This window comes from Dendroctonus ponderosae, unplaced genomic scaffold (assembly GCF_020466585.1).
Source record: "Dendroctonus ponderosae isolate FM_Combo_2020 unplaced genomic scaffold, Dpon_F_20191213v2 Dpon_F_20191213_6, whole genome shotgun sequence".
Taxonomy (NCBI): Eukaryota; Metazoa; Arthropoda; class Insecta; order Coleoptera; family Curculionidae; genus Dendroctonus; species Dendroctonus ponderosae.
The window spans coordinates 13,638,390-13,662,278 of NW_026018814.1; the positions used below are offsets into that span (position 1 = coordinate 13,638,390).

Consider the following 23,889-nt stretch of genomic DNA (forward strand, 5'->3'; position numbering starts at 1 on the left):
AATTATACTTATTTATTAATATATTTTGGTGAGTTTATGCGTTTTGCTATTGCATAATCGCAATTCGTTTGAATTAATAAAACCAATGTTTAAATAATAATTGAATATATTATAAAACTGTATTTTCAGTACCACTTACTCCTGTGTTAGCTTCATTGGATTCTTTTTGTTTTTTTAGTAGTTCGGCTACAAACTTAAATCGCATCATGCACTCCTCCTGTAACATACAAAAACATTGCAAAATGTATAGGTATATATAAAATATTCTCTACTTCTACTGACTTTTGTTTTGCCCGGAACATGATCTGCTATTTTATCCCATCGATCCAATACGCCTTTTGGATATTTGGGTAGGGCTTCTTCCAGAGCCTTTTGTTGCACCTGGCTCCATTTCTTTATATTATCTCCTACGTCCACATCTTTTTTCGTTTTTTGCTTTACTTTCAACGGTATAACGTCTTCTTCCTTCTCCGATGGCAATCTATATCCATTTTCTTTCATTTTATTTGCCATGAATGTCACTTCTGGGATCGACCTTCTTAATGCTTCAGCAATATTCTCCCATCTGGCGATACCAAATTGTCATCCATCAAATGCTTAATACGTATGCATATAGTGAAATTGAATATTATGCTGGACGTACCTTTTTGATGATCCTTGTGGAAACTTCTTTACTAATCTTATTAATTCATCTAGGTCATCATCAGTCCACAAACCACCTGTTATGGGTGGAGGTACAGTTGAATGTGTTGACTTTTCTTCGCTGACTTCTAAAATACAATAATTAATCCCGATTGAATATATTTAGAAATATTAAAGTAAGAGCATTTACTTGAAGATGCAATTTCAAAGTTTGGCCCTTCGGGAACAATAAATTTGTTCCGTTTTCTGACCGTTTTTACTTTAACAGGTTCTACCACTGGCTCAGGAGCTGGTTTGGTAGCTTCTTCAATATGTTGAGTCACTGCTGTTTTAATAAAACCTAGGAAAACATAAATCACGTTTTATTATACACAGCAGTTGCAATAACAGAATGTGTATTGTATTTCCGAATATTACCTAAACCAGATGGTATGGATATAATAATAAACCATATTAACTTCGGAAGTTGAAATGGTAGCGTATCTAGAAATGAGGGCTTTGGTATGTCTATTTCAATATCTTCATCATAATTTTTCGCTTTTCTTCCGGTTTTCTTTTTCTTTAAAATTTCTTGCTGCAATTTAAATCATATTTAAATGTCGCTCATGTGGGTCAAAGAAGGAAGAAATCAGGCATATTTTTTCAAAAATAGTTAATTTGTATTTATTTTAAAGCGCAGAGACCCAAACGGGCAATGGAAAATGACGTGTAAAATACAAATTTATTTATGCGCTCTAATTTAATCACTTTACTGCACGCACAATTGACGTAAGTATGTTCAAATAATGTTCGCTATTGAGGTCTGTTGCAAACATTAATATATTTTTGGTTTGTTTTAAACATGGCTAAAAACCTATACATTTCTTGAAAGAAATGGTTGCAAAGACAGAGCAACAAAGGTGAATGACGTAGCAAGACGCATAGACGGCTTGAAAAAGAGGCCAAGGGCAAAAGACAAAAAATGTGACTGCATGGAGGCCACGACACGGTAAAAGAAATAGAGGCTGACCAAGGGCCAGATGAAAAAATGACAGACAAAACAGCAGGAAAACTATGGTCACAATACGCTGATAATGTGGAAACAACTTGAGGAGGCATATATCCAAGAATGGATCGAATAACTGTTGCATGATGATGATGATGATGATGATAATGTGATTTATACATCCCTGACATTGCTATAATTTTAATTTTTGACGACCATGATAAAAACTGATCACTAATACACGATAACGCCGAGATGTTTGCCAACAACCAATAATTAAATTGTATTTGCATGAAGAAAGAAATAGTGTTTTATTTTGCATTATAAAATTAAAATTATTCGACGGACTCAAAAACTTCGCTTGTAAATGAAAATGTGATTAAAGTGCTTGATGATTGCTATACATTTCGAAGAATGCAACTTAAAAAATGTCCATTACTTGCTTGTAATAAGCAACACAGTAGTTCTGCGCGACTTGCAATATCGAAGTTTTAACCGATTTAGTCGATTTCCGAATTTGTGAAGAGAACAAAGTTTGGTAATGGTTTTACGTACTATCCAAGCAAATCCCAGTAACCCTTTTAAAAAATTTACACCAACGTTTCGTACTTTATTAAAAATGTCTTAGAAATATTAATTGTCTACAATTTTTTCAATGTAGAGAATACATATAATTTATCTTTAAACAAAACATTTTTAAAATGAACTCTAAAATTTATCAAAATCTAGAATAAGGAGGGACATATTCTTAATTTGAAGTTAAAACCGCCAACTTAGTTTACTTTATAAACACCTCACCACGTCGAATATGTACGCGCGAAAACCAAATCTTTATTACATTCCGAAACAGGTTGCCAAGAGTTGCCAAGTAGTACAAGCAAAATAAATATCTGGCAAATGCGAGAAATATTCTCAACTTCGTCTGCAATGGAAGCCAAGTACATTTTAAACCACGAACACGAGAAGGATGGCTTCTAGAAAATTATAGAAGCAAGTCAAGATCCTGTATGTAATTTAATAACTTGCAACGAAATATAAATGTTTATGAGGTAAAACTGATACACACATTTATTGTGTATTTTGAAGCTCTATTGAAGAATATTTGGAATTTGCTTCGTAAAAATCAGTATTATATGGGCTTTATATAGTAGTACTTTGTATATTTTTATATAGTATATCTTTCATTTGTCGTTTGAAGAGCTTTTATGATGTTTCTAATAAATAAATAAAAATGATAAATTGCTTTTTCTGGTTGAGAGGAACGAATAGTTCACTTTCTTTTTGCCAACCACTTTTGATGCTGTTTTCTTAGTTATTGGCGGAAAATAGCTCTGATGTTGTTTTGTACTTACTATAGTGAATTTCCTTTCAAAGTATGCAGCCCAATTAACAATATACTGTCCAACAGTAATGATAATAAATAGTATGAGACAAGCTTCAGCCATGCCCATTTTCCGCACATATCGGTAGTAATAAACTGCGGATCTCCAATTGGGCAAGCCATTAACGAGTACTTCATCATAATATTTTCGCTTGGTAGGATTTTTTAAAATATCGTAAACGGACACCAAGTTTCGGAACTCTTTCGAGGTGTCCGTATCCAAGTTTTTGTCTGGATGTAATTTTAGAGAAAGAGCCCTAAATCCTGATCGTATTTCGGAGCTAGAGGCATCCTAAAATTGATTAGTATTATGAAATGGTTCTCTTCGTCATCACTGGTAACATATTGATTAACACTCACTTTGGAAATGTTAAGAAGATCGTAGAAATTTTCCTTTACTTCATCGACTACATCAAATACCTCTAGTTGATCAGAATCCCAAGCTGAACAAGTATTTAAAGAAAACAACGCCAAAACATAGAAAATCTTCATTTTCAATTTGAAAGGTACGATTTAGGTTAACATTTTTTATTCAGCTGTTGCTGAGGACTAGATTCTCGTGGACCTACTATTTGGTTATTAATACATTATGAAATCTAAAAAAACAGAAGACCATTTAGGTTATGTGTTACAATTGTGTCATGTTTTGTTTTGTTGACATACATTTAAACTAAATCTAAATCTTTACGTATTACGTATTTCTTTATTGCACATGCAAGACAATGAACAATACAAAAAAGTGCATTGGAAAAGATAGCTTTCAACGAATGAATTATCTGTACCAGGTGAGTCTTGGCATTGTCAAGTAACTGCGCTCTTACACATAATTACTCAAGGCAACATTTTGTAAGACAATTTCTGTTGATTTCGGTTTTTGTGCTATTTTTGATTTAAACGAGCATAGAAAAAAATATATTAATTTTCATCTACCACGTCAATTTATTGTATACGTTTTTTAAAGGGAGGTTTCCGCGAGGGGGATTTTTTGGAGCATCCCTTTTTAACGTTGTCTTCGGCCGCACTTGGGTAATCCTTCACATCAGGAAAAAACACAGCTAAAACGAAGGTTTGGGAAAAAGCAAGATTTCCTAAGGCCGTTTCTCTTTTCTAGTTTTACACTTTTACTTTTTGTTTTCCTTTCGCTTTCTAGAAAAAGGTTGCTCAGAGCCTTGTACCTCTATCGGCGTTTGCGATCATCATAAGTAAACAAAGCGGAGGATTGGGAAAGGACTGTAGTCCATTTCAAACCGGGAAACATGTGCGAAATCCAACAAATACCCAACGGGCTAAAACAAAATATAAAGATTTGATAATCTTTGTAATACGACACAAATTGAAAGAAATTTTTTCCAAACTTAAGTCTAAATAAAAGTTTGCAAATTGTTCTTCACACAGGGATGCCAGCTGATTTAACCGGAATCAGCAAGGAAATATTTTTTAAGTTTAAAGTTGATTTTTTTAAATTTAAATCTTAAAATCGAAGTCGACCAAATGCGTTCAATGGACGGCTTAAGAAAGTTGTGGGTTAGGGAATTACCGAGTTTCTGGCCCACTTAAGGAAATATACCTAGATCCTTAAGTAGCAAAGGATGGACGAAAACCGGGGATAAAGTAGTCCACAATTCACCAAACAATCACTAATTGTTCGCAAATAATCGCGAAATACCAAATCGCTTAGTCAAATGGGACCTACTCTTAAATTGGAGAACCACCTGGCACTCGCTTAATAAACTTTACTTTTGTCTTTAAAAAGTTGGAATCAACCGGGTTCTGTCCACTCAAAAGTACTCTGAAGCGCGCTCCAGAAACACAACCTGACTCTTCCAAATATAATCTGAAGAAAAAAAAACCGGACAGACTGATTCTCTCGAGTCTGTAGTCTATGCAGGCTTATTTATCCAAGCAAAAGGGGGTTCCCTATAATATAGGGTTTCCCAGCACGATACTCGTTTTTTTTTATTAGCAGAACGGGGTTTCCCTATACGTTCCGCGCGTTCCCGATGTGCAGCAATTTTTTTTATCAGCATAACTTGGTTCTCCTGTAACTGGGGTTTCCCTGCACGACAGGCCGTTGTCTTCATCTATGGGCCGTACCATACTAATTGCCGTTTCTCTATTTCATCGATTGCCGTATTTTCTACTTTTATAATCTCCTGTTTCCTCGTTCCAATCTCGACTTACCAGCAGATCTACGCCAGAAATCCGTCTCCAGATCCATCAGATGACGTTCTAGATTTTTATTCATCTGCCACATTTCGAAGCTATAGAGCACTATGCTCTTGATATGGCACTATACATATATTTTATATTTTAGCAATATACACAGATACACATGATATACATGTGCGTCTTCGTTCTGTTAACCGATAAACCCCAATCTTCGTATTCTCTAAACAGTCTTCTGGCCATTAACGACATATCTTCCGTGTCCTGAGCAATCACTACCTGGTCGTCTGCAAAATGCAGTGGATAAAGTGTCGTATTCTCGGTCAGTGGATAAGTAAGTTTAGGATACATAGGACTAGTATAAAATCATTTCATTTACAAATAAAAATTGACGTGTCGAAGCTTGTTTCCAAAAAACAGTCCGCTGAATTTAGACATTACTTCTGGCACTCACTGTATAAGCGGTGAATGTAAAGAAATGTTAACTTGAATGAAAAGGCTTGATTCTGTCAATGCATATTCCCACATGTTCAATTGTCTTCGGTCCTGAGGACATTGTTTGTCTCTGATGTACTTTTTAGCACAGATAAAAATGCCAACATAGTATGTTCTTTTACATATTGTATGAATACTTTATTGCAGTTATCCAACCAACTAGCGACAGAAAATCAGTCAGCTCATATAGCATCCGTACAGTATGCAAATTTAGCTGTGAACATATCAAAAAAAGCTGTACTAAGATTGTAAGTACATTAGTTATAAGACCGACCTATAGCCAACTAAAGCAATAATTTGCTAGAGAAAATTGTTTAAAGGCGGTGCGATCAAGTAGTTGATAGTTCCTAAAATTATTCGAATGACCTGGGATTTCTGTCAATTAAAAATAAAAATTTTGTAGATCATTGAACAACCATCATATAATGAAATATGTACCCGTTTAATTTCGTTACTACTTTATACTTGACTAAGTAGCTTCCACATTTTTCAAATTCGCAGTGTATTTACATGATTGGGGTTTCTGGTAAATATTTTAAGGTTTTATGCATTTTTTGCAAGCAAAAATTCAATATCCATTTAGTTAACGGCAGTTTTATAACAAGTGGGAAGCTGAGTCTTACGGGAGGATTGAAGTAGCGCAAAGAGCTCGATCGTGTGTGTAGTCCAGATTAAATCATATTTGATCGGTCAAATAAACGGATGCATGTCTCATGCATCAGTATTAACGGATGCATGGGACAAATGCTTAAGACGGTAGATTATTCTACGGTTCGACTTTACTCGCGTGGTTCGCAGTCGGCTTGCATTGGTTTATAATTTTAGTTAATTTATCATTAATGTAAATATGACAATTAAAATAATCGGTCCGTAAAAGTACTTTAGAGCACCTTATAATTAGTTAAAACCCTTTTATGAAGAGGATGGATCAAATATTTTTATTTAGGGACGCTGATTTGAAGAACACGATATGCAAGAGTTGCCGCTCGCTTCTGTTACCTGGAATAACATGCAAAGTCCGAATAAAGAAGAAGAGAATCATTAAACATTGTTTAAAATGCAATCACATGAAAATTTTTGATACGCGAAACCAAGATTATGTCACCTGGAATCAAAGAAGTGAAAGTCTAGTGGAATTACTAGATTATTCTGCAACACAATCTGAGAATGAAGAAAGTAAAAAAGTCAAACTAGAAGAAATGGATATATCTAGGAACAAAATGTGAAATAAATCATGGAAAAACATATGATTAGTGAGTATGCCGTTGTGAACCCTATGTTTTGTTTGTGCTGCGCTTGTCAGAACCCCTGGCCCTTTCTTTAATCCTAGAACTGCTAGAACCGGTAACGAACGGGTTCCAGTTCCTACTGTACCGCGAACATAGAACTTTAGCTTCAGAACGAGTACTTTACCGCGAAAACCCAATGCGCGCATGCATTCTGTCCCCGAATGCCTGTACGCGCATGCGATCAGTTCCAAACCAGAATCGTTACCGCAAATAAAGCTAATAGGTCCGGTTTTTATCCCAATTTGGAGCTAATTCGAATATAAAATTCGCTTGTTATATTAAGGGACCAAACAAGAACACTAAAAACCACATTTAGTAGTTTTTACTATAAATAAAAGCAAATAGATATGATCGATTTATTATTATATTGAATCACATTTGTTATTTTATGCTTATTAAATTGCTATAATAAAAATTAAATTATAAAAAAAATCATTTCAATCGAAATAAATGTATCATATAAATGTTTAGACATAAGTCTAAATGAACACTTGTTCCATTGCAAGACTATCTGCAAACGGGCTGACAATTTCTTTGGTTGCAAAATAAAATATTAGACCAAACGTTATCGAAATTGGTAGTGCTGGAAGGGCCTTTTTGAAGATTGCAAGTAACAATAGTGTTAAACATAAACCCTAAAATAAATATAAACAATTAGGTTAATCGGGATACCAAAAATGTCTACCTCCAAAGGCTCAAATAACGGCTTTACTGAAACTCGACTTGTCCAAAACCTGACTTGTTGGTATTTCAAAGTTGGATAAATTAAACGTTACGTTAAAGATAATGCTACTTACAATCAGAATAGCGACAAAGCATGCCAGTGTTGTATTCCAGTCTCCATAAGACGAGGCCTTTCCTACCAACACACTGTAAAATATAAAATCTCCTAAGCCCAATTTTACCCCTCCTATAACGAAAAAGATAGTGTTGGTAATTTTTTACAGCTACCCGAAAAACAACAACAAATAGCAGATAACATCATACATACTTTCTTCTTCTTCGTGATGAATCGGCTGTTGGTCATGAATTTGAGTGCGCACTTGACCACTTGGTGCTTCATGCACTTCCAATTGCCGCTGGTTTATTGCATTTGCATGACCGTCTACCCATTCCTGTGTAAAACCATGATCCGTACTATTTGATCGGGACGTTCTTTCATTTTCAGGAGTTGCCATTGCGGTGTAAGCGTACATGTAAGTAGCTGTGAAAACAGTTATCTTTGTAGCAACACATTTTTATCAGCGAAAATCATTACTGCAAATACATTCACACCAATACTAGAAACTTACATGAATAAATAAGTGCGGGAAAGATCTGTTCGTTCCGCTCTTGAGCAGTCTCAACTAGAATTCTAAGTGGTCCTTTAGGCGTTAGGACAGCGATTAAATCTATAAAAAAAGCTGCCAATAGTTACGCCAGCAACTTTTCAAATTTACCCATACCCCAGATAGATATGACCGCCAATACAACCCAAGTTGTCCATTCTGGTAGGTACTTAATGAATACTAATGCCATCAGTGCAGCTACAAATATTAAGTAAGCTTGCTGTAAGATAAGTGGCCCCTGCCAGTGTATACAAATCATTCCCATTACACCAAAGTTCCACATTAAGAACATTGCAGTAGGATAGTCCATTGGTATATTATATGCCCTTAGAATTTCCCTGGAAAGAATTAAGATTCCACCAAGATTCCTTGTGAAGTTTGAGAAAAACGGAAATGTAACTTTTTCTGTGTTAAAAGTTTTAAACTTGAATCATTTTGTATTAGACTTCTCATATAAGAAGTCTCTCTTATTTTTTTACCTTTTTTGCTTTATAGGGAATAAACGTTTTATCAAAACATTGTACAGTTTGGAAATTAAACACACTATTAAGAGCTAAACTCTTGTACTACGTAAACTTATGTATTCACAGGGTGATGCAAAATTGGCGTCATTTCTTTTAAGGGGCTATAGGGGCTCACTTAGAAGCTTGATTCGGCATTGAAAGGATTACCTTGAAAAACATTGTTGCCAGCCTTCTGATTTAGTTCTTTGCAAATATCTCATTTATTAATACAAATAATTTTTTAGATATTTTTTCTATACTCCTAAAACACCTCCAGAGGAATCACGCTTATTTTGAATCACCCTGCATAGTTTTCCATTACATAAAAAAACTTCGGTTAGTTTCTAAACACTGCAAAATTTTAAATATTTAAAAAATTAATTTTTTGTTTGTTTCGAATTATTTTTTACTCTTAAAATATAATAAATTTTATTACTTTAACTTCGTATACTTACTCTAAATATAAGTAGCTGAAAATTGATAGTAACATTGTTGATGATAGTATGAGCCATCCATGTATGACCTTGTAACATCGATATTTGTATAATACAATTAAGAGTATTGTCATTATCACAATAACGGTCATTAAAATTAATGCATTTGCTATTGCATTCCAAACTTTTGTGCTTGTTTCGGGACTTTCTTCATGGAATGGAGTATATACACTAAAAATAACACTCTACTTAGCGGAATGGTAATGGAATTAATGTAATTTGTGTAATAACGCAAATAAAAAGCATAAAGTAGCATAGCTAAAGTAAAAAATACAATATGATAAATTATATAAAAGGAGTGCATTTTACCTGGTATCGTTATACTAATCAGGATTTGCGTCTACATATAATCTTTTGCTTAGTGTCACACGAAATATCACTAGACTTTTAATTATTTTGCACATCCTATAGTTTTTTATTAACTCTATTCATATTCTTTAGCATAAATACTGAACTATGATAATGGAGATTATCATCAGATGTATCGGTTATCATTATTTTAATAATTCCCGACTTTATTTTTAAAAAATATTTTTGATTTTTATTATAATTAGTTAATAAAAGAGTATTTGAAGTGAATCTTTTTCATAAATAAAGCTTAAAATTTGTAGTAATAATTGTGGTGGTATTGTTCCAGTTCCCCGTATTTCGTTAGTAGTTAATCAAGGGAGTCTAACTTAAGTAGAAGGTGGTACCAAAATAAATAGTTCTAATAATTTCTTGTGCATTAAATCAAATAGAAAACGTAATATAAAGGGCTAAAAAAGCAATAAAGGCAGTTCACATCGCGTATATATACAGGGACTGTCAATAATTGCAATAGTGTATGAATTCGCGAGTTCAACTACCGATGGTGGCGCTGCGAAACGTCAAATTATTCGTTGTCGAGTGACAGTTGAGACTTGCTTATTTATTGTTGATGACATTTATAACATAAAACAATACTTACACACTTTTTAATCTGTTTCTATTGCTTGAAAAGCTTGCAAAAGTTAATTACACAACAAAACCAATCACAATTGTGACACCAATGTCAACAAAACGAGTGTCAAATTACGACTTAACTTTTTTCTTCTATAAACTATAATTTTCTATAACTATCATTTTCAATGTCAAATACTTATTCGGAAATCTATAATAATTATAAAAAATTTGCTGATGATAAGCAAATTATGAAAATACTAATAACTCAAAACTATTATGGACTTGGTCACATTCTCTTGCATGCCGACGATATTTAAGTTAATGACAAATTACTTACAAGTACACGTCCTTTACAGAGTAAAAGTTGACAGCCCTCATTGTTGCTACTACAACGACCATACATAGGGACACAGGAGCAAATAATTTTATGACATGTGTTGCCCCATACTTAAGTTCCTCTTCTTCTTCACTTGGGTGCTCGACTACTGCAGCTCTATCCTATAATAATAATAATAATAATAATAATAATTAACGATACAGTTTACTTTTACACCAGCAAAATGTGGCTACTTTGCAAGAGAGATTCTTTGAAACATTCTATGGTGTACACATAATGATGACTAAATAAGGTAACAATAACGAAAGAAGCTCTTAAAAAAAGAGAGTTAAACAATTGAAGATGTATGAATCAAATTAAACAAAAAGTCTCAGTAAACATGAATCACCTAATAACATTTTTGGAGATATGAAGGGTTGTTCTTTTTCTACTTCATTCTTCTACAAATTTTTATATCGGACAAATTTTCGTAATCATATTTTGCTGATATATTGTGAAATAAGGTTTTGTTAAATATTGTATTGGCAATGGACAGGACTTCCTTCGCTATGGCTTTTGATCTATATATATATTAGAAAGGTTAGAAATCGGTTAGAAAATAAACGGTTAGATATTTTTAATTTATTACATTGAATTAACTTAAATTTTAGCAGGTTTTTAATAATAACGTATTATAATAACCACACATAGAATATGGTGAAAAAAATATGATAACTGTATGTTGGTAAATAACGTAACCATAGTAACATTGTACACTACCAATTGTTTTTGATTCTGTTCTATTCATTCCAAAGCAAGTTTTTACTTGTTTTGTGTCATTTGCAACATCTCAGCATTGTTTTCAAAAGTGGTACTGTTTTCGATTCAATTTTCTTGATTTTTCATATCTTGTGTGTGTAACTAAAGTGCATTGGAATTGAAATGTTCCAAGAAACAATTTAAATTGTCACCTTGTTGAAAGAATAGTATTCCCAACAGGAGGTCGCCCGCATGTTGGGTGTTCATCACACCACTATTGGTCGATGTCTTCAGCGATTTACAGGAAACAGGTTGCCATGCAAGACGACAAGGGCATGGCCAACCAAGTGGACAATCGTTTTAGGCGACTGCGAGCTTTAAGAAATCGGTTTCTTACCGGAAATTAGATTTGAAAAAATCGAATTCAAAATGCCCGGAATATTGCAATTTCGTGCCAAACTGTACGAATAAGGCTCAATGAATCGGGATTGAGCGCAAAGCATTTCGCAAAAGGTCCTCTCTTAACCAAGCCCACAAGCAAGCTAGGCTTGAGTTTGGTTGAGAACACGTAGATTGGATGACTGGAAGAAAGTCTCCTTGACTGATGAAGTTAGAGGGGTTTAAAATATTCCGATGGGCGAACTTCTATTTGAAGAAGACCAGGAGAAAGATACAGCCGATCATCTATGGTTCCCCATGGCCCACCATTACTTACTTGTAGTAAAATTGCTTTTGTATGAGGTATTTCAAAAGAGCCAATTTCATTAGATTCTGAGCAGTGAATATCCACCATGGTATATACCAGCATTCCTCAAAATAGCTTAAACGTTTATTTACCTGCCCTACATTACTAGCGGCGCCTTCATTATCTGACTGGGTTCCTCTGTGCCTCTTTTTGGGAACTTCATGACGTACCTCCAAAGGGGTTGTGGTACTGCTGCTGGTGGCGACATGACCGTCCATGAGTCTGGTAGTCTCTGAGACGGAGTCGGAATATTCACTTTCACTATTATACATAAAATAATTATTTACTTTGAAGTAGGTTACAACCTTAAAATAAAAACAAAAATATGACTCAATATTTACTGACCTGTCCTTGTTCCTGTCATATATGTCAGTTTACGTTGCATGTTGCATTCACAGTTAACCTCTGTGATCTGTGGTTGCGTTGTTGCATTTCCTGCTGAGCATTTTGTTTTACTGTTTCCAGTAGTTTTTTAATTAGGTTTTGGATAATATTGCAAAATCATAGTTTAACCACGATTGTTCAGTATCAGTCTCATTATGAATGTGTCTAATTATATCTAGGGAATAAATATATCGCCTGGAAATTATCGATTCATTTCGCTTCACTTCAATTCACCGAATGAATTGAATTAAAACATAGATGAAGACAAGTATGAGCTAAAATACAGTGTAGTGGTATATTACTGTTTTCAATATCAAGAAGAACTACTATGTTTTGAGACCTTTACGCGTTTTTAAAATGGTCCAAAAAATTACAGTTGTTTTGACTTTCAAAAATACCTTTCTAACAGCAAAAAAAAATATTTTAAATATTCACTAAAGTAGACATTTAAATATCTCCACTAACTAAGACAACACTACTTGAATTAAACGAATGCGTCTATCAAAATCAGAATCAGATCACACCGAGTAAAAGTAAATCCTAATACCAAATGTAAACAAAATATATATCAAATCTCTCTATCATTACTCGTACTCGTAAAGTATAGTTGATAATTTGGCCGCCAGTGGGCGCTTAAACCTTTAAATTTGCAATCATTTCGTTCGAGTTCGATGGAACACAATCACACACAATATAACCTAACTTTTTTGTTGATACGTGCTGCTTGTACATTGTATATTAATGTTCTAGTATTTGTTAGTATTTTGTAACAATGGACGTCCATTCGAAAGAGTTTATTTCTAGTAATACTCCTGAATTAAAGTGCGAGTTCGGTGCCTTAAGTAGGTCCGATGGATCTGTTTTATTTTCTGAAGGTAAGTAATACAAACTTAAACAAAGGTTCAAACTTTGAGTGGATTCGTGTTTTCAATCCAATCTCACTCCTACCGACAATAAAAACGCCGCTACCCAAAATTTTATAGTTTTGTTTGAGGAACTGATCTTAATGAGGTGTTGATGGTCTCTACTTGAAGTTGAAGTATTCCTTATTTACTCTGATACGAAACGTACTAAACTTTATAAGATAGTGCCATTTAGGCAACTTTAAATTAATTAAATTTAGTTTAGTTTGTGAGTTCCATACATGGAGTTCGGGTTTTTACCTAGTGTATGTTGCCTTGGGAGCTTTAAATATGCTTACCCTGTAGATAATCCCTTTACTTTCTACAACCTTCGCTTGTGGTATTTCGTGGAAAATGTGGTTTTCGATCACTTTTCGCTCATTAAAGCTTATAATTTTCACATAAGATCATCTTGATGCTGCACTGGCAAAAATCAATACTTTTATAACATCTCGCAAACGCATTTCTAACTTTTCCGTTTTGATGAAGACCTGCTGGACATTATTAAAAAAAAAACAGGAAATTAACAGACTAATAAAACATATTAAATTTTACTGGAAGTAACCAAAACTGACCCAAATACATGCATATAATGTCTAAAAAATCGTTGTGATAGAGATATTCATTAATTTTATTCTTATTTCCGGTTCTAGGGCATCATTGCAATCTTTAAATATCAAGAAACATTCATGCATATGTAGGAGGAAGTTTATACTACTAAATTAGTTTAAGCTACCCGCAGTGTGTTAGGTGGTCAATTGAGATAATACAGTTGAAAACAATATAGAAAAACTTGATTTAACAATAGAAAAAATAATTATAAACAAATTAGTTTTGCGCGGGAGTGAGATTTGGAGTGAAGTTATTTTCTCATAACCATTATTTACTTAGCAAATCATAAACTCCAATTATTTATTAATATATTCAGGTAATGAAATCTTTAATAACATATATATTGAGTTCTGATACTTAATTCTATATCTCTAACTGTAATAACTTTCTGCTTCCTCTGAACTCAGCAAAGCTAGAATCCAAACACTGCCTTGAGAAACCTTCTACTTGGAGGGGTTGAAACAGGTATTTTTTCAAAGTTAAGAAAAACACAAGTACAAAATCTTTGCAGCTTTGAAATGCTGAAAACCAACATTTTGCTTTTTCTCCTTCTTTGCGGAAGCCTTAAGGCTGGTTTTACCCATTCATTTGTCCCTCCTGGGATACTGACGACCAGGTGTCCTTCCACCTCTTGGCAGGCCGTCCTGGTGGTCTGCCGGATGCTGGTTTTCCATTTCTGGCGATTTTTGCCAGTCTGGTTTTCTATCCTGGATATGTGCTCGTTCCAGAAGCGTCTCCTAGAGAGTGCCCATCTAACCATGTCCTCTGTCTTGCATTTTTATCTAATTTCCTTACTCCTTTGATCCCATAGTGTGTTCCGTGTGATCATTCTTAGTATTCTCATTTTATTGGTTCGTGCCTTTTTTTGTCTCCGCTGTCTCAGCTGGTGTTTTGGCCGTGCTGACGGTTCGTGTTTTTCTCTCTCAAATATATGCATGTTCGTAAGGCTCCTGCAGTGAATATATAAAGGCACTGTAGCCTTTGCTATCCTGGCTGTCTTGTTTACCTGGTTCCGTACGGCATTCTTAAGTTCACCATATGGTGATATTGATATTCCCAGTTAGTTGAATTAAAAAATCTGGTCTATTCTTTTGTAGTTCAGTACCAGTTTGTATCTGCGTAGTTCACGGGCGAAAACCATGCTTTTGGATTTGGTGGTTGATATTTCAATATTAGCTTTTTCGACCTCTTTCTTAAATGCCAGTCCGTCTTCCGTGTCCGCAAATAGCGTTGCGTCGTCTGCGTAACATATTATCTTAATTTGATGGTTTCCCATCTTGTATCCCCCCCTGGTCTACCTTGCGCACTTGCTCTATTATTTTGTCCATTTTAATGTTGAACAACAGTGTTGTGACTGTCTCCCTGTCGTATCCCTGTTGTTAATTTGTTGTGGTGTTTGTGTTGATCATTCTAACCGTCTTCTTGATGCTTGGGGTATTCCCCTGCGGTCCAGCACGTTCCTAACGTCCTCCAGCTTTATCCTGTCGAACGCTTTTGTCAAATCTATGAAGTACACGTATGCTGGTTTGTTATACTCCATTGCAAAATTTTTCGTTTTAATCTAACTATGAAAAAAATACAGGTTGCTTGGTTTCAGGGGAGTCAGTGATTATGGCATCCATTTATGGACCTGTAGAAGCCACCTTTAATAAAATAGTAATCGATAAGGCATCTGTGGATTGCTATTATCGACCTAAAGCTGGAGTGCCAGGTAAATCTTGCTAGCCAGCAAAAAACAGTAATTTTTATATCAATGTTTTAAGGTGTACAGGATAGATTACGGGAATCGGTCATTAGAAATATCTGTGAAATTGCAGTTGCGATCTCTTTATACCCGAGAACCGCCGTGTTAGTGAATGTACAAGAAATGCAAAACCGCGGACAGGTAAGAGTTGCTATATTTTCCATATAAGTCGGCACAATGCGATCTTAATTCGGTCTATAAGTATGTGTTTGAAATTTCCGAATTATAAGGTATAAAAATTTACTTAAATGAAGAAAAATTGGGGTTTCTAATTTCCTGCAAGAGTGCAAATATACACATATATAATATATTTTTTTGTTTGTTTACTAATATCAGAGTGGTTTTGAATAGGAAATAAAGTAGGCCTGGGTTGAGTTGCGCTATTGAGTAGTAACCGCTCTCTGAGTTAACGAGTTATAACTTATCGGTTAATGAGTTTTAAGTTAAGTCATTTATTAAAGCTTTAGGAGACTCGAAACTGGAATTTTTACATCTAAGAAAAGGTCATCAACGTTTTATTACTTTGTTCAAACTAAAAAAAGTAATCTAGATTTTCCCAGCGTCAAAGTGGACGATTTTTTTGTAAAATCGATCTCTTAGCTTTTTTGCATTAAATATTTAGTTTGCCATCATACAGTATGTAAAATTTATGTTATGTATTTAAGTATGTAAAATACTGTATGATTATATAATAATGTATAATTTTACTGTAGTAAAACGTTAGGAAAAATGCGGTTTTTCTGTTTAGAGACAGTGTTGTTTAGAAAAATTGACCTAAAAGTGAAGAAACCCTAGTTTCCAAGAGTTTTCCAAATAAATGATAATATGATAATAAAATAATAGAAATATAAAATAGTAAGAAAATGTAGCTTAATAGAAACTTGGTTTAAACTGGTATTTTAAGGAACTTTAAAAATCTCCCGAGCGATGAAGGCGGCGAATTTTTCAAATAATTTTTTGTAAACTTCTGGTCGGTTTTTCAAGATAATCGTAATTACTTGCGGTAAAAACGGAAAAAGATTATTTGATTTTTGTGCCAATATCATCTATTAGATCGATGATTTTACCGATTTTGCGTCTCCCCATGGAAAACAAAGAAAATGCATGGTCGGTATTATTATACATTTTAAGTTTCCCAGATCACAATTTAAAAATTAACTACAAATACGCTGCAACGTTGAAGTTTATCAACAAATATCTGCATGTTAGTAGCGGGAGTTTTCGTCGCGGTTACTATAATATATTGTTTAAGTAACGTTGAAATGCATCTTGAAGCTTTAACATGTCTTAGTAATAAACCCAGTATCTTTCGAATTAAGCAACAGAAACTCCTTACATTTGCTTTAAACTTATTGTTGCTTTTCACATGTTTTATTTGTTTCAGTTAATATCGTGTGCCATAAACGCAGTATCATTAGCATGTCTTGATTCGGGAATAGACATGAAGTTTGTTTTTGGTGCAGTATCTTGTTTCCTGTCAAATAATGGGGAACTCAGTTGCATTCCCTCTATTAATGAGGACACTGTTAAAGCTATGTTGGTGTTTGTTTTCAATAATACAACTGGAGGGATAATTGCGTCGCATACTGAAGGCTGTTTTAGCATTGAACAGTATAAAATAGCATTAGAGATGTGTAGAAAGGAAAGTCAAAATGTATTTAAATTTATTAAAACATCATTGCTGGCTGCTGATAAATTATAGTAGAAATGTGATTTATTTTATTGGCTAGACATCCGCGATAGTGCTCCCTAGAATTCCTCGTTTTACATTTTTTTTATTACACATTTCTGTATATCCAATTAATTCCCGAATAATCTTAGACTTCGTCTTCCTGTTATAGATGTCGGGCAATGGTGTTTGTTGTGTTGTTTGTCCTAAAATAGTTATCCTACGTTTATGAATCGTTAATGTTGATTGCAATGCAATAAGGAAAAGAACCATGTAATACATTGTTTCTTAGAATTACTGTATGAAATAAGAACTTTTAATTTAGAAATGTTTTAATTTTCAATTCGATAATTGATAACACAGTCAATCAACCATTTAGAACTCCTATGTTTTAATTCCATCATGTTGTACATCAAATCTGGAGCATGTTTTTCTTCATATATAATGAAATTGCAGCACTGGAAAGTACTAGATCCTAATATTGAGAAAAAGGGGTGCACTACTTCACAAGTACTAGCGGTAGGTGGCCTGTGCAATACATTTCCTCCACCAGCTTTGATCAGTCTGATAATATGTTCTTTATCTAGCTACAATGCAATAAATACGTCAATATAAGTAGCATATGTTGATTTAATTTTTCTATCTAGAATCATGTAGGTCCATTAAAATTTTCAACAGATAGGACTTTTTAAAATGCAAATACGTTTTAATGGTTTAGAGACGTGATTTTAAAAGCTGTATGTGGAATGTTTAAAACGTAGAATACCTTAAAATATACACCGTGCTAGACGTTGAAATAATTCTAGTAGGGTGCCAAAGTAGGTGTCGTCTTGTTCAAAGGAAGTCAGAAAGCAAGCAGAGAAAATAGTTGAAAACCGTTTTTTTTTTATGAGAAATGTACACTTTTCTGAGAAATTTATCTAGGAGCAACCTGTAGACATATATAAAAATCAGCATATATGTACTTTACAGAATTAATTAATTTGATTCATGCATATACTTCTTGAAATTTACTTATTTTCAATTGATAATAATTGTCATTGAAAACCATTTTTTCCATCGTTTGACATTGATTCGTTTTATTATCCATATAATTTTCTGAATAATTAGTGTTACCTCAAGATTATACACATTTACACGCTTGTTGTGGTCCTCAATGTGAAAATTTACGCCATCAAACAATTTGGGCAATTTCAGAATGGCACTCATCATAGCTTTTTGAACACCATCATTCAACTCCTTATTGGTGAAAAATGTATGTTGTGGGATATTTATAAAATATTGTCCTTTAATGTAGTCATCAACGTCTTCCTGATTCAAAAATTGTAAACCTTCCAGCATGGCTTGCATGATTTTCAAGGACAGCTTATGAGACTTTTTAATCACAAAATGTGTAAGGACTTTTTTAGTATCCACCTTGTTTACTACCTGGAAAAAGATAAATCCATATGCGACGTTGATCTCCTTATAGAAAGGTTATTAAGTATTACTTTATACATATGTATGTTAGCAACGAACTTCGATATCGGAAAATGATAGAAAAAATCGTCCAAAATCCTGCAAATCAATACTTTTATTTATTCTTAATATAGACGGAAACGCATTCTAGGACTTGTTAAACGATGTTAAACAATTTTTTTCCATTTTACATTTTCCAAAGGTCCGATGTAAAATGGAAATATGTATATTTTTCGTTAATTTATAATATTGAAATTTAAAAAACAAAGAAAAATTTTAAAGGAAACTGAAAACATTAAATTACGTACTGTTTAATTAGATCCGTTTAACGTACGTATCAGATAGCAGCATATAAGTATAGATTATTTTGTTTCGTTTTTGAATGATTTGTGCTTTCTTGGTATTTAATCAAATTTTAATACTGCTCATCTAATAGTATTAAAGAACATTTTGAAAGGTCCAGAATGGATTTTTAACCACTTTAAACGGCCCAAAAGAAATGTTTCCTACATTGGCAGCTTGGTGAGTAGGTACAAAAAATTCTTAAGTATAATAATCATTGGCGGAGCTCGGAATTTGATTTTAACACTTACATTAATGTGTTTGCATCCCTCTAACTTCGCTTTAATAGCTTCATCAATGCTGTGGCAATACAAGGAGACTTTCCCCGGCAAAAACACATTGAAAACCTTGGGGTAGATTTCTTCGGGCGACTTAAACATTTCGTTGAAACTTTTGCTATTCTCACAGTAGTCTTCAGGTTTTAAACCACGATAATCAAACCCATGAACGTCGGCTCCATGCTTTAATAGAATGCTAACTATATCAGCGTTGTTCAGAATAACAGCTTTATGCAAAGGGGTTAGATAATCTGGTCCCGGAATATCGAGAAGACAATTGTTTTCCAGAAGGTATTGTACAATTTCTGTTGCTTTACTCTCAATAGCTTCATGCTGAAAGTTGAAACAAAACATTCGAAATTGATTACTAATGCAAGTATACTGACCAGTGGGGCCCATCCTGCATAGTCTTTGGCATTTATATCCACTGGGGAATTAATGAGTGATCGAATTTCATTCAGCTTATTTCTTCTGCAAGCTAAATGCAAAGGAGTTTCACCTTTAGCATTCTTCTTACATTGTGATTTTAAAAACTGTACACGATATTGTTTTCCCATATACAAAATTGTATTTGCTTCTGAAGAAATGCCCAGGGAAGTATCCTCCTCTTGCACTAAATTGATCTTCGAAGAGTTGTCTCTGTTTTTGGCTACTTGTTGTGCATTTTGCAACAGCTCTTGTAACTCAAGGAGTTCGTGATCGCATTCTTTAGCCAAATTGTTGAAATCTAACTCAGTGGGTGCGTATAATTCTCCACATTTGGGACAGGTACTGGGTGTTTTCGCAGCTTGTAAGCATTTAGTGCAGAAATAGTGCCCACAGGTCTTAATTCGTACGGGACTGTTACATTTTTTGTTACATATTGAACATTCTAAGACGTGTTGTAACTCTGCTAACTTATACAGGATATTGCTGCATAGATCCATCTATTGTTATATTTAGATCTGATACAGCTTGAAAGTATAATAATTGAATAAAACTAACGAACTGAAAAGCAAAACCTAATAACGAATAAAATACCATGATAAAGGTAAACAAATAACATAACCTCTTATTTCTCACCTATTTTTAAACGTTTTCAAATGTTGCAAAGCAGCGTCCATCTATGGGATTCATTCGGAATGTTTTCAGCAGTGATCACCTGAAGTCGTGAACGTTTTGAACATCTTACATGTATGTGATATTACTTTTTACCTATGTACAGGGTTATTGATTAAAATTTGGCCCCCCGTTTTAACATCGAATTTCAAAATTAGAGAAGAATGATAAATACATAAGTTGTAGATATTATATTATATTATTATAGTTTATTTTAAGATAGTAACAATTGATACAGGGTGTCTCAAATTCAAGTGACAAACCAAACTTACCATTTTTTAAATGGAATGCCGTTCTTTTTATTGCATTATCGAGATATTCGCAAAATTCTAGGCATATTTGATATAAACATTCTATTTTTTTTTGTTTCCCGGCTGCTGGAGGAATAAAAATCTAAAACTAAAAAAACCCCTTTTTTGTATTACGAGTTTTCGGGAGTTATCCTTTAAAACTTGTAGTCATCTCTAAGAATTTGTCAGCTCCGGCATCCGTATGCCATAGCATCGCATTATCTTCAGCTGCTTGCTAGCATGGGCATCTTATTAATTTACACGTTACTTCTACATGCATGCTAATTACTACTAACACTACATAACCACACTTACAGCTTACGCCGTTTGCTGCCTGTTGCCCTAGTCGGCTATTTGGAGCCTGGATTTTTCCTGGCTCCCAGATCTTCAGGCGTGTAATTTACCAGATTTCGTAGCTCTTCGTTGGAGTGCCTTCCAACTTTCTCGAAGTCTTCTGTCGCTTTCCTTGTGAGAAACTCTCTTAATGGCTCCCACTCCAGGTCCCTGTAGATTTGGGAGTTTCTAACAAACCAGGGTGTATCTATGGCCATCCGCAGAAGTTTGTTTTCTGTGGCCTGAAGTCTATTCAAGTGACACTCGGCCGCATATCCCCACGAAGTGGAGGCATACGCCAGTGTCGACCTGATTATGGTCTTGATGAGGAGTAGCTTGTTCCTGATACTCATCTAGCTTCTTCGATTGAGGATTGTGCTTCTTCCAGGTCTGCTGCTTATCTAAAACAACACCCAAATATTTGGAGCTGTTGCCTGATGCAGTCCTTCGCCATGAGGATGTCAGAAGGGCCGTATCATCTGCAAAGAGTGCCAGGGTCGTATTGGCAGGTCTTGGGATGTCGTTTGTGTATATGTTGTATTGCAGGGGGAGAGCACTGCTCCTTCCCAGGTAGCACACTACGTCTTATGGACGTCTAAACAACGACATGAGATTCGGCCAGAAGACGTCAGATAGCTGGTCATTTGGACGTCCAAATGACCGCTACATGACACATCTGCCAGACGTGTGTTTAATGACGTCGGCTAGACGTCTGCTTATTGACGTCATTTAAACGTCGGTTTTAGGTCCGCGTAGGTTAACCGTTCCACTATTTATCTCAGACCACAATAGAAAAGCTAGGTACAACTATAAATACAATGTATAAGTAAGTGGTACTTACCTTTGTGTGAAAAATTTCGTATAATAATGAACTAACAGCCCATTAACAAATCACATGAAACAAGACAAGTACAAAGGACAAGTTCAGAATACCAGTCATAGATAAAGACTGATGGGGAGTGTTGGGAGCAGGATTCATCTTTATGCAATGCTGACAGACAGGCAATTGAAAAATAAATTACTAAAAATTTAAAGTTATTATAGACATTTAAAGTTATATAAAAATTTTCTCCAAATAAGACGAGACGTTATTTAGTGAACATAAGGACGTCTGAAATAAAGCTTATTTTAGTGACGTCCATGGACGTCCATATATATCTGACTAATACACGTCCAAGTATTGACGTCTTTCAGACGACTTTTCTAAGTCAATTGACGTACTGACCAAAAATGACTTAATATGGACGTCTAATTGGTCAGTTGTGCGACCTGGGTTGCGGTAGTGCCTCAGTGCTTCTGGTTTCTGACCGCTGACCTCCAACTTTGACGCTGAAGCTCCTTCTGCAAATATAACTAATAATGTCTATTAACTGGCACAGTTTCTTGTTAATACCTATTTCCATCATCTTATAGATGAGACCGTCTCTACACACTCTGTCGAACGCTCTTTCGACATCCAGTGTGAGTATTCCAGTCGTTCGGTACTAATTCATTTCTTTGGTGCATCTTTCTACTATCCTGAGCAGCTGAAGTTCCGTGGAATGCTTCCCTCGGAATCCAAACTGTTCTGGCGGAAGCAAATCAAGCTCGCTCGTTTCCTCCTTAAGTCTATACCCTTTCGGCTACTTTACTGAGAGCGGGCAACAGGCTGATAGGCCTGTCGTTTTGGGGGAAAGTCCTGTTTTTCTTGGGCTTCGGGAGCATGATGACTTCCGAGTGCTTCCAGATACTTGGGAAATGACCAGTCCTGAAAATAGCATTAATCAAGTTAGCGACAGCTACCAGTCCCTTTCTCGGCAGGTTCTTCAGCTTTTTGTTGGTGATTCCATCTCTTCCAGTCGCTTTCTTAGCTTTGGTTTTTCTGATGATGGCTGCAATTTCTGCTGGCGAAGTTGGGGGGAGGTGGCTGCCTGGCCTTTCACTCCGAAGGTTATTTACTGTCCTTCTGACTGTTGCTTCGTGGACGTTCTATATTGATTCTCAACTGTTTTTGAGTTAATAACCAATATTGATTGAATTTTGGCCAACCCGTTTTAACATCTAATTTGAAATTTAGAGAAAAATATTAAATTCAAAAGTTTTAGATATTAACGTCTCGTTTATTGTAAGATAATACCAATTGATACAGGGTGTCTCAAACTCAAGTGGAGGTAGAAACTTACATTTTTTACAATGAAATCGCGCACTTTTTATTTCATATTCGAACTATACGCAAAATTCCAGTCCTCTCGGATATAAATTTTCTATATTGATGACAATCGACAATCGATGTTCGGGTTCCAGGCACAGAGGAACAAGTATTGAACATAATTGTCTTCCGGAGCACAATAAATAACACTTTCCCAAGCACCAAATAAATACCGAGGAAGGGATACATTCCTACCACGCTTGTACGATACACACATCACAAGGAGATACAAATGGAGCAGGAGTTAATTAACTGAATACGAGAAGCTGCTTGATAAAAGTGGATAATGAGATTACACAGGCACTAGCTTGTTTGGAGTTAACCGTTCACATGTTTGGTGTTGTATGGTTTATTCATAAACATTCGAGGTTATGAGAACAGGTTGACATTTCGAAAGTACGTTCAGCAGTCAACAAATGTTGAATTTACCGTTTATCTTATTGTCACTGTATAATTATATGGTTCCCGGAGTTTTAAATAATTACGAAGCAACAGGTATTTGTGCAATGTTAATTAGGCAGATTACCTTGAAAAACATTGCTGCCGTATTTCTGATATAGTTTT

General features: G+C 34.7%; 5 protein-coding genes across 7 annotated transcripts; 2 read left to right on the top strand and 3 right to left on the bottom strand.

The window, feature by feature from the left end:
• Nucleotides 1-88: 88 nt before the first annotated feature.
• On the bottom strand, nt 89-3,604 carry LOC109543809 (dnaJ homolog subfamily C member 1). Of its 2 annotated transcripts, none has more exons than XM_048667785.1 (7): nt 3,369-3,604; nt 2,980-3,300; nt 1,060-1,216; nt 833-982; nt 644-767; nt 283-565; nt 89-217 (listed from the first exon to the last, which is right to left on the bottom strand). In XM_048667785.1, the coding sequence occupies exons 1-7, from the start codon at nt 3,498-3,500 to the stop codon at nt 110-112; spliced, it is 1,275 nt and encodes a 424-aa protein (XP_048523742.1). In that variant the 5' UTR covers nt 3,501-3,604; the 3' UTR covers nt 89-109. The 2 variants fall into 2 exon arrangements, with proteins under 2 accessions (XP_048523742.1, XP_019769238.1); XM_019913679.2 differs by having other exon boundaries at nt 644-770.
• Nucleotides 3,605-3,620: 16 nt separating this feature from the next.
• On the top strand, nt 3,621-6,916 carry LOC109543811 (ribonuclease P protein subunit rpr2). The gene is made up of 3 exons (XM_019913682.2): nt 3,621-3,793; nt 5,817-5,917; nt 6,616-6,916. Exons 1-3 carry the CDS (start codon nt 3,731-3,733, stop codon nt 6,893-6,895), a joined length of 444 nt encoding a protein of 147 aa, XP_019769241.1. The 5' UTR covers nt 3,621-3,730; the 3' UTR covers nt 6,896-6,916.
• Nucleotides 6,917-7,300: 384 nt separating this feature from the next.
• LOC109543807 (presenilin homolog) lies at nt 7,301-12,458 on the bottom strand. 2 transcript variants are annotated; one of them, XM_019913678.2, is made up of 9 exons: nt 12,373-12,458; nt 12,120-12,288; nt 10,545-10,705; nt 9,245-9,454; nt 8,404-8,624; nt 8,251-8,349; nt 7,950-8,162; nt 7,756-7,868; nt 7,301-7,593 (listed from the first exon to the last, which is right to left on the bottom strand). In XM_019913678.2, exons 2-9 carry the CDS (start codon nt 12,243-12,245, stop codon nt 7,438-7,440), a joined length of 1,299 nt encoding a protein of 432 aa, XP_019769237.2. In that variant the 5' UTR covers nt 12,246-12,288; nt 12,373-12,458; the 3' UTR covers nt 7,301-7,437. The 2 variants fall into 2 exon arrangements, with proteins under 2 accessions (XP_019769237.2, XP_019769236.2); XM_019913677.2 differs by lacking the exon at nt 12,373-12,458 and having other exon boundaries at nt 12,120-12,369.
• Nucleotides 12,459-13,048: 590 nt separating this feature from the next.
• On the top strand, nt 13,049-17,957 carry LOC109543810 (exosome complex component RRP46). The gene is made up of 4 exons (XM_019913680.2): nt 13,049-13,286; nt 15,523-15,636; nt 15,689-15,810; nt 17,054-17,957. Exons 1-4 carry the CDS (start codon nt 13,184-13,186, stop codon nt 17,369-17,371), a joined length of 657 nt encoding a protein of 218 aa, XP_019769239.2. The 5' UTR covers nt 13,049-13,183; the 3' UTR covers nt 17,372-17,957.
• Nucleotides 17,323-20,458, bottom strand: LOC125504960 (BRCA1-associated RING domain protein 1-like). The gene is made up of 5 exons (XM_048667784.1): nt 19,803-20,458; nt 19,390-19,749; nt 18,455-18,766; nt 17,711-17,925; nt 17,323-17,544 (listed from the first exon to the last, which is right to left on the bottom strand). The coding sequence occupies exons 1-5, from the start codon at nt 20,340-20,342 to the stop codon at nt 17,505-17,507; spliced, it is 1,467 nt and encodes a 488-aa protein (XP_048523741.1). The 5' UTR covers nt 20,343-20,458; the 3' UTR covers nt 17,323-17,504.
• Nucleotides 20,459-23,889: the final 3,431 nt, after the last annotated feature.

Bases quoted from the DNA above. Each gene is read 5' to 3' on its own strand.
- LOC109543809 (XM_019913679.2), bottom strand. From the start codon at position 3,500: ATGAAGATTTTCTATGTTTTGGCGTTGTTTTCTTTAAATACTTGTTCA. The intron at 3,301-3,368 runs GTGAGTGTTAAT...AATCAATTTTAG, and splicing joins ATCTTCTTAACATTTCCAAA to GATGCCTCTAGCTCCGAAAT. The intron at 771-832 runs GTAAATGCTCTT...ATTGTATTTTAG, and splicing joins CTTTGAAATTGCATCTTCAA to AAGTCAGCGAAGAAAAGTCA.
- LOC109543807 (XM_019913677.2), bottom strand. From the start codon at position 12,299: ATGTATAATAGTGAAAGTGAATATTCCGACTCCGTCTCAGAGACTACC. The intron at 9,455-10,544 runs GTAAGTAATTTG...TGTTATTTTTAG, and splicing joins TCTGTAAAGGACGTGTACTT to TGTATATACTCCATTCCATG. The intron at 8,350-8,403 runs GTATGGGTAAAT...CTTTTTTTATAG, and splicing joins GGCGGTCATATCTATCTGGG to ATTTAATCGCTGTCCTAACG.
- LOC109543811 (XM_019913682.2), top strand. From the start codon at position 3,731: ATGAACAATACAAAAAAGTGCATTGGAAAAGATAGCTTTCAACGAATG. The intron at 3,794-5,816 runs GTGAGTCTTGGC...ACTTTATTGCAG, and splicing joins GAATGAATTATCTGTACCAG to TTATCCAACCAACTAGCGAC. The intron at 5,918-6,615 runs GTAAGTACATTA...ATTTTTATTTAG, and splicing joins AAAAAAGCTGTACTAAGATT to GGACGCTGATTTGAAGAACA.
- LOC125504960 (XM_048667784.1), bottom strand. From the start codon at position 20,342: ATGGATCTATGCAGCAATATCCTGTATAAGTTAGCAGAGTTACAACAC. The intron at 19,750-19,802 runs GTCAGTATACTT...TTCAACTTTCAG, and splicing joins ATGCAGGATGGGCCCCACTG to CATGAAGCTATTGAGAGTAA. The intron at 17,545-17,710 runs GTTGATTGACTG...TAACTATTTTAG, and splicing joins AAACATAGGAGTTCTAAATG to GACAAACAACACAACAAACA.
- LOC109543810 (XM_019913680.2), top strand. From the start codon at position 13,184: ATGGACGTCCATTCGAAAGAGTTTATTTCTAGTAATACTCCTGAATTA. The intron at 13,287-15,522 runs GTAAGTAATACA...GCTTGGTTTCAG, and splicing joins ATCTGTTTTATTTTCTGAAG to GGGAGTCAGTGATTATGGCA. The intron at 15,637-15,688 runs GTAAATCTTGCT...CAATGTTTTAAG, and splicing joins ACCTAAAGCTGGAGTGCCAG to GTGTACAGGATAGATTACGG.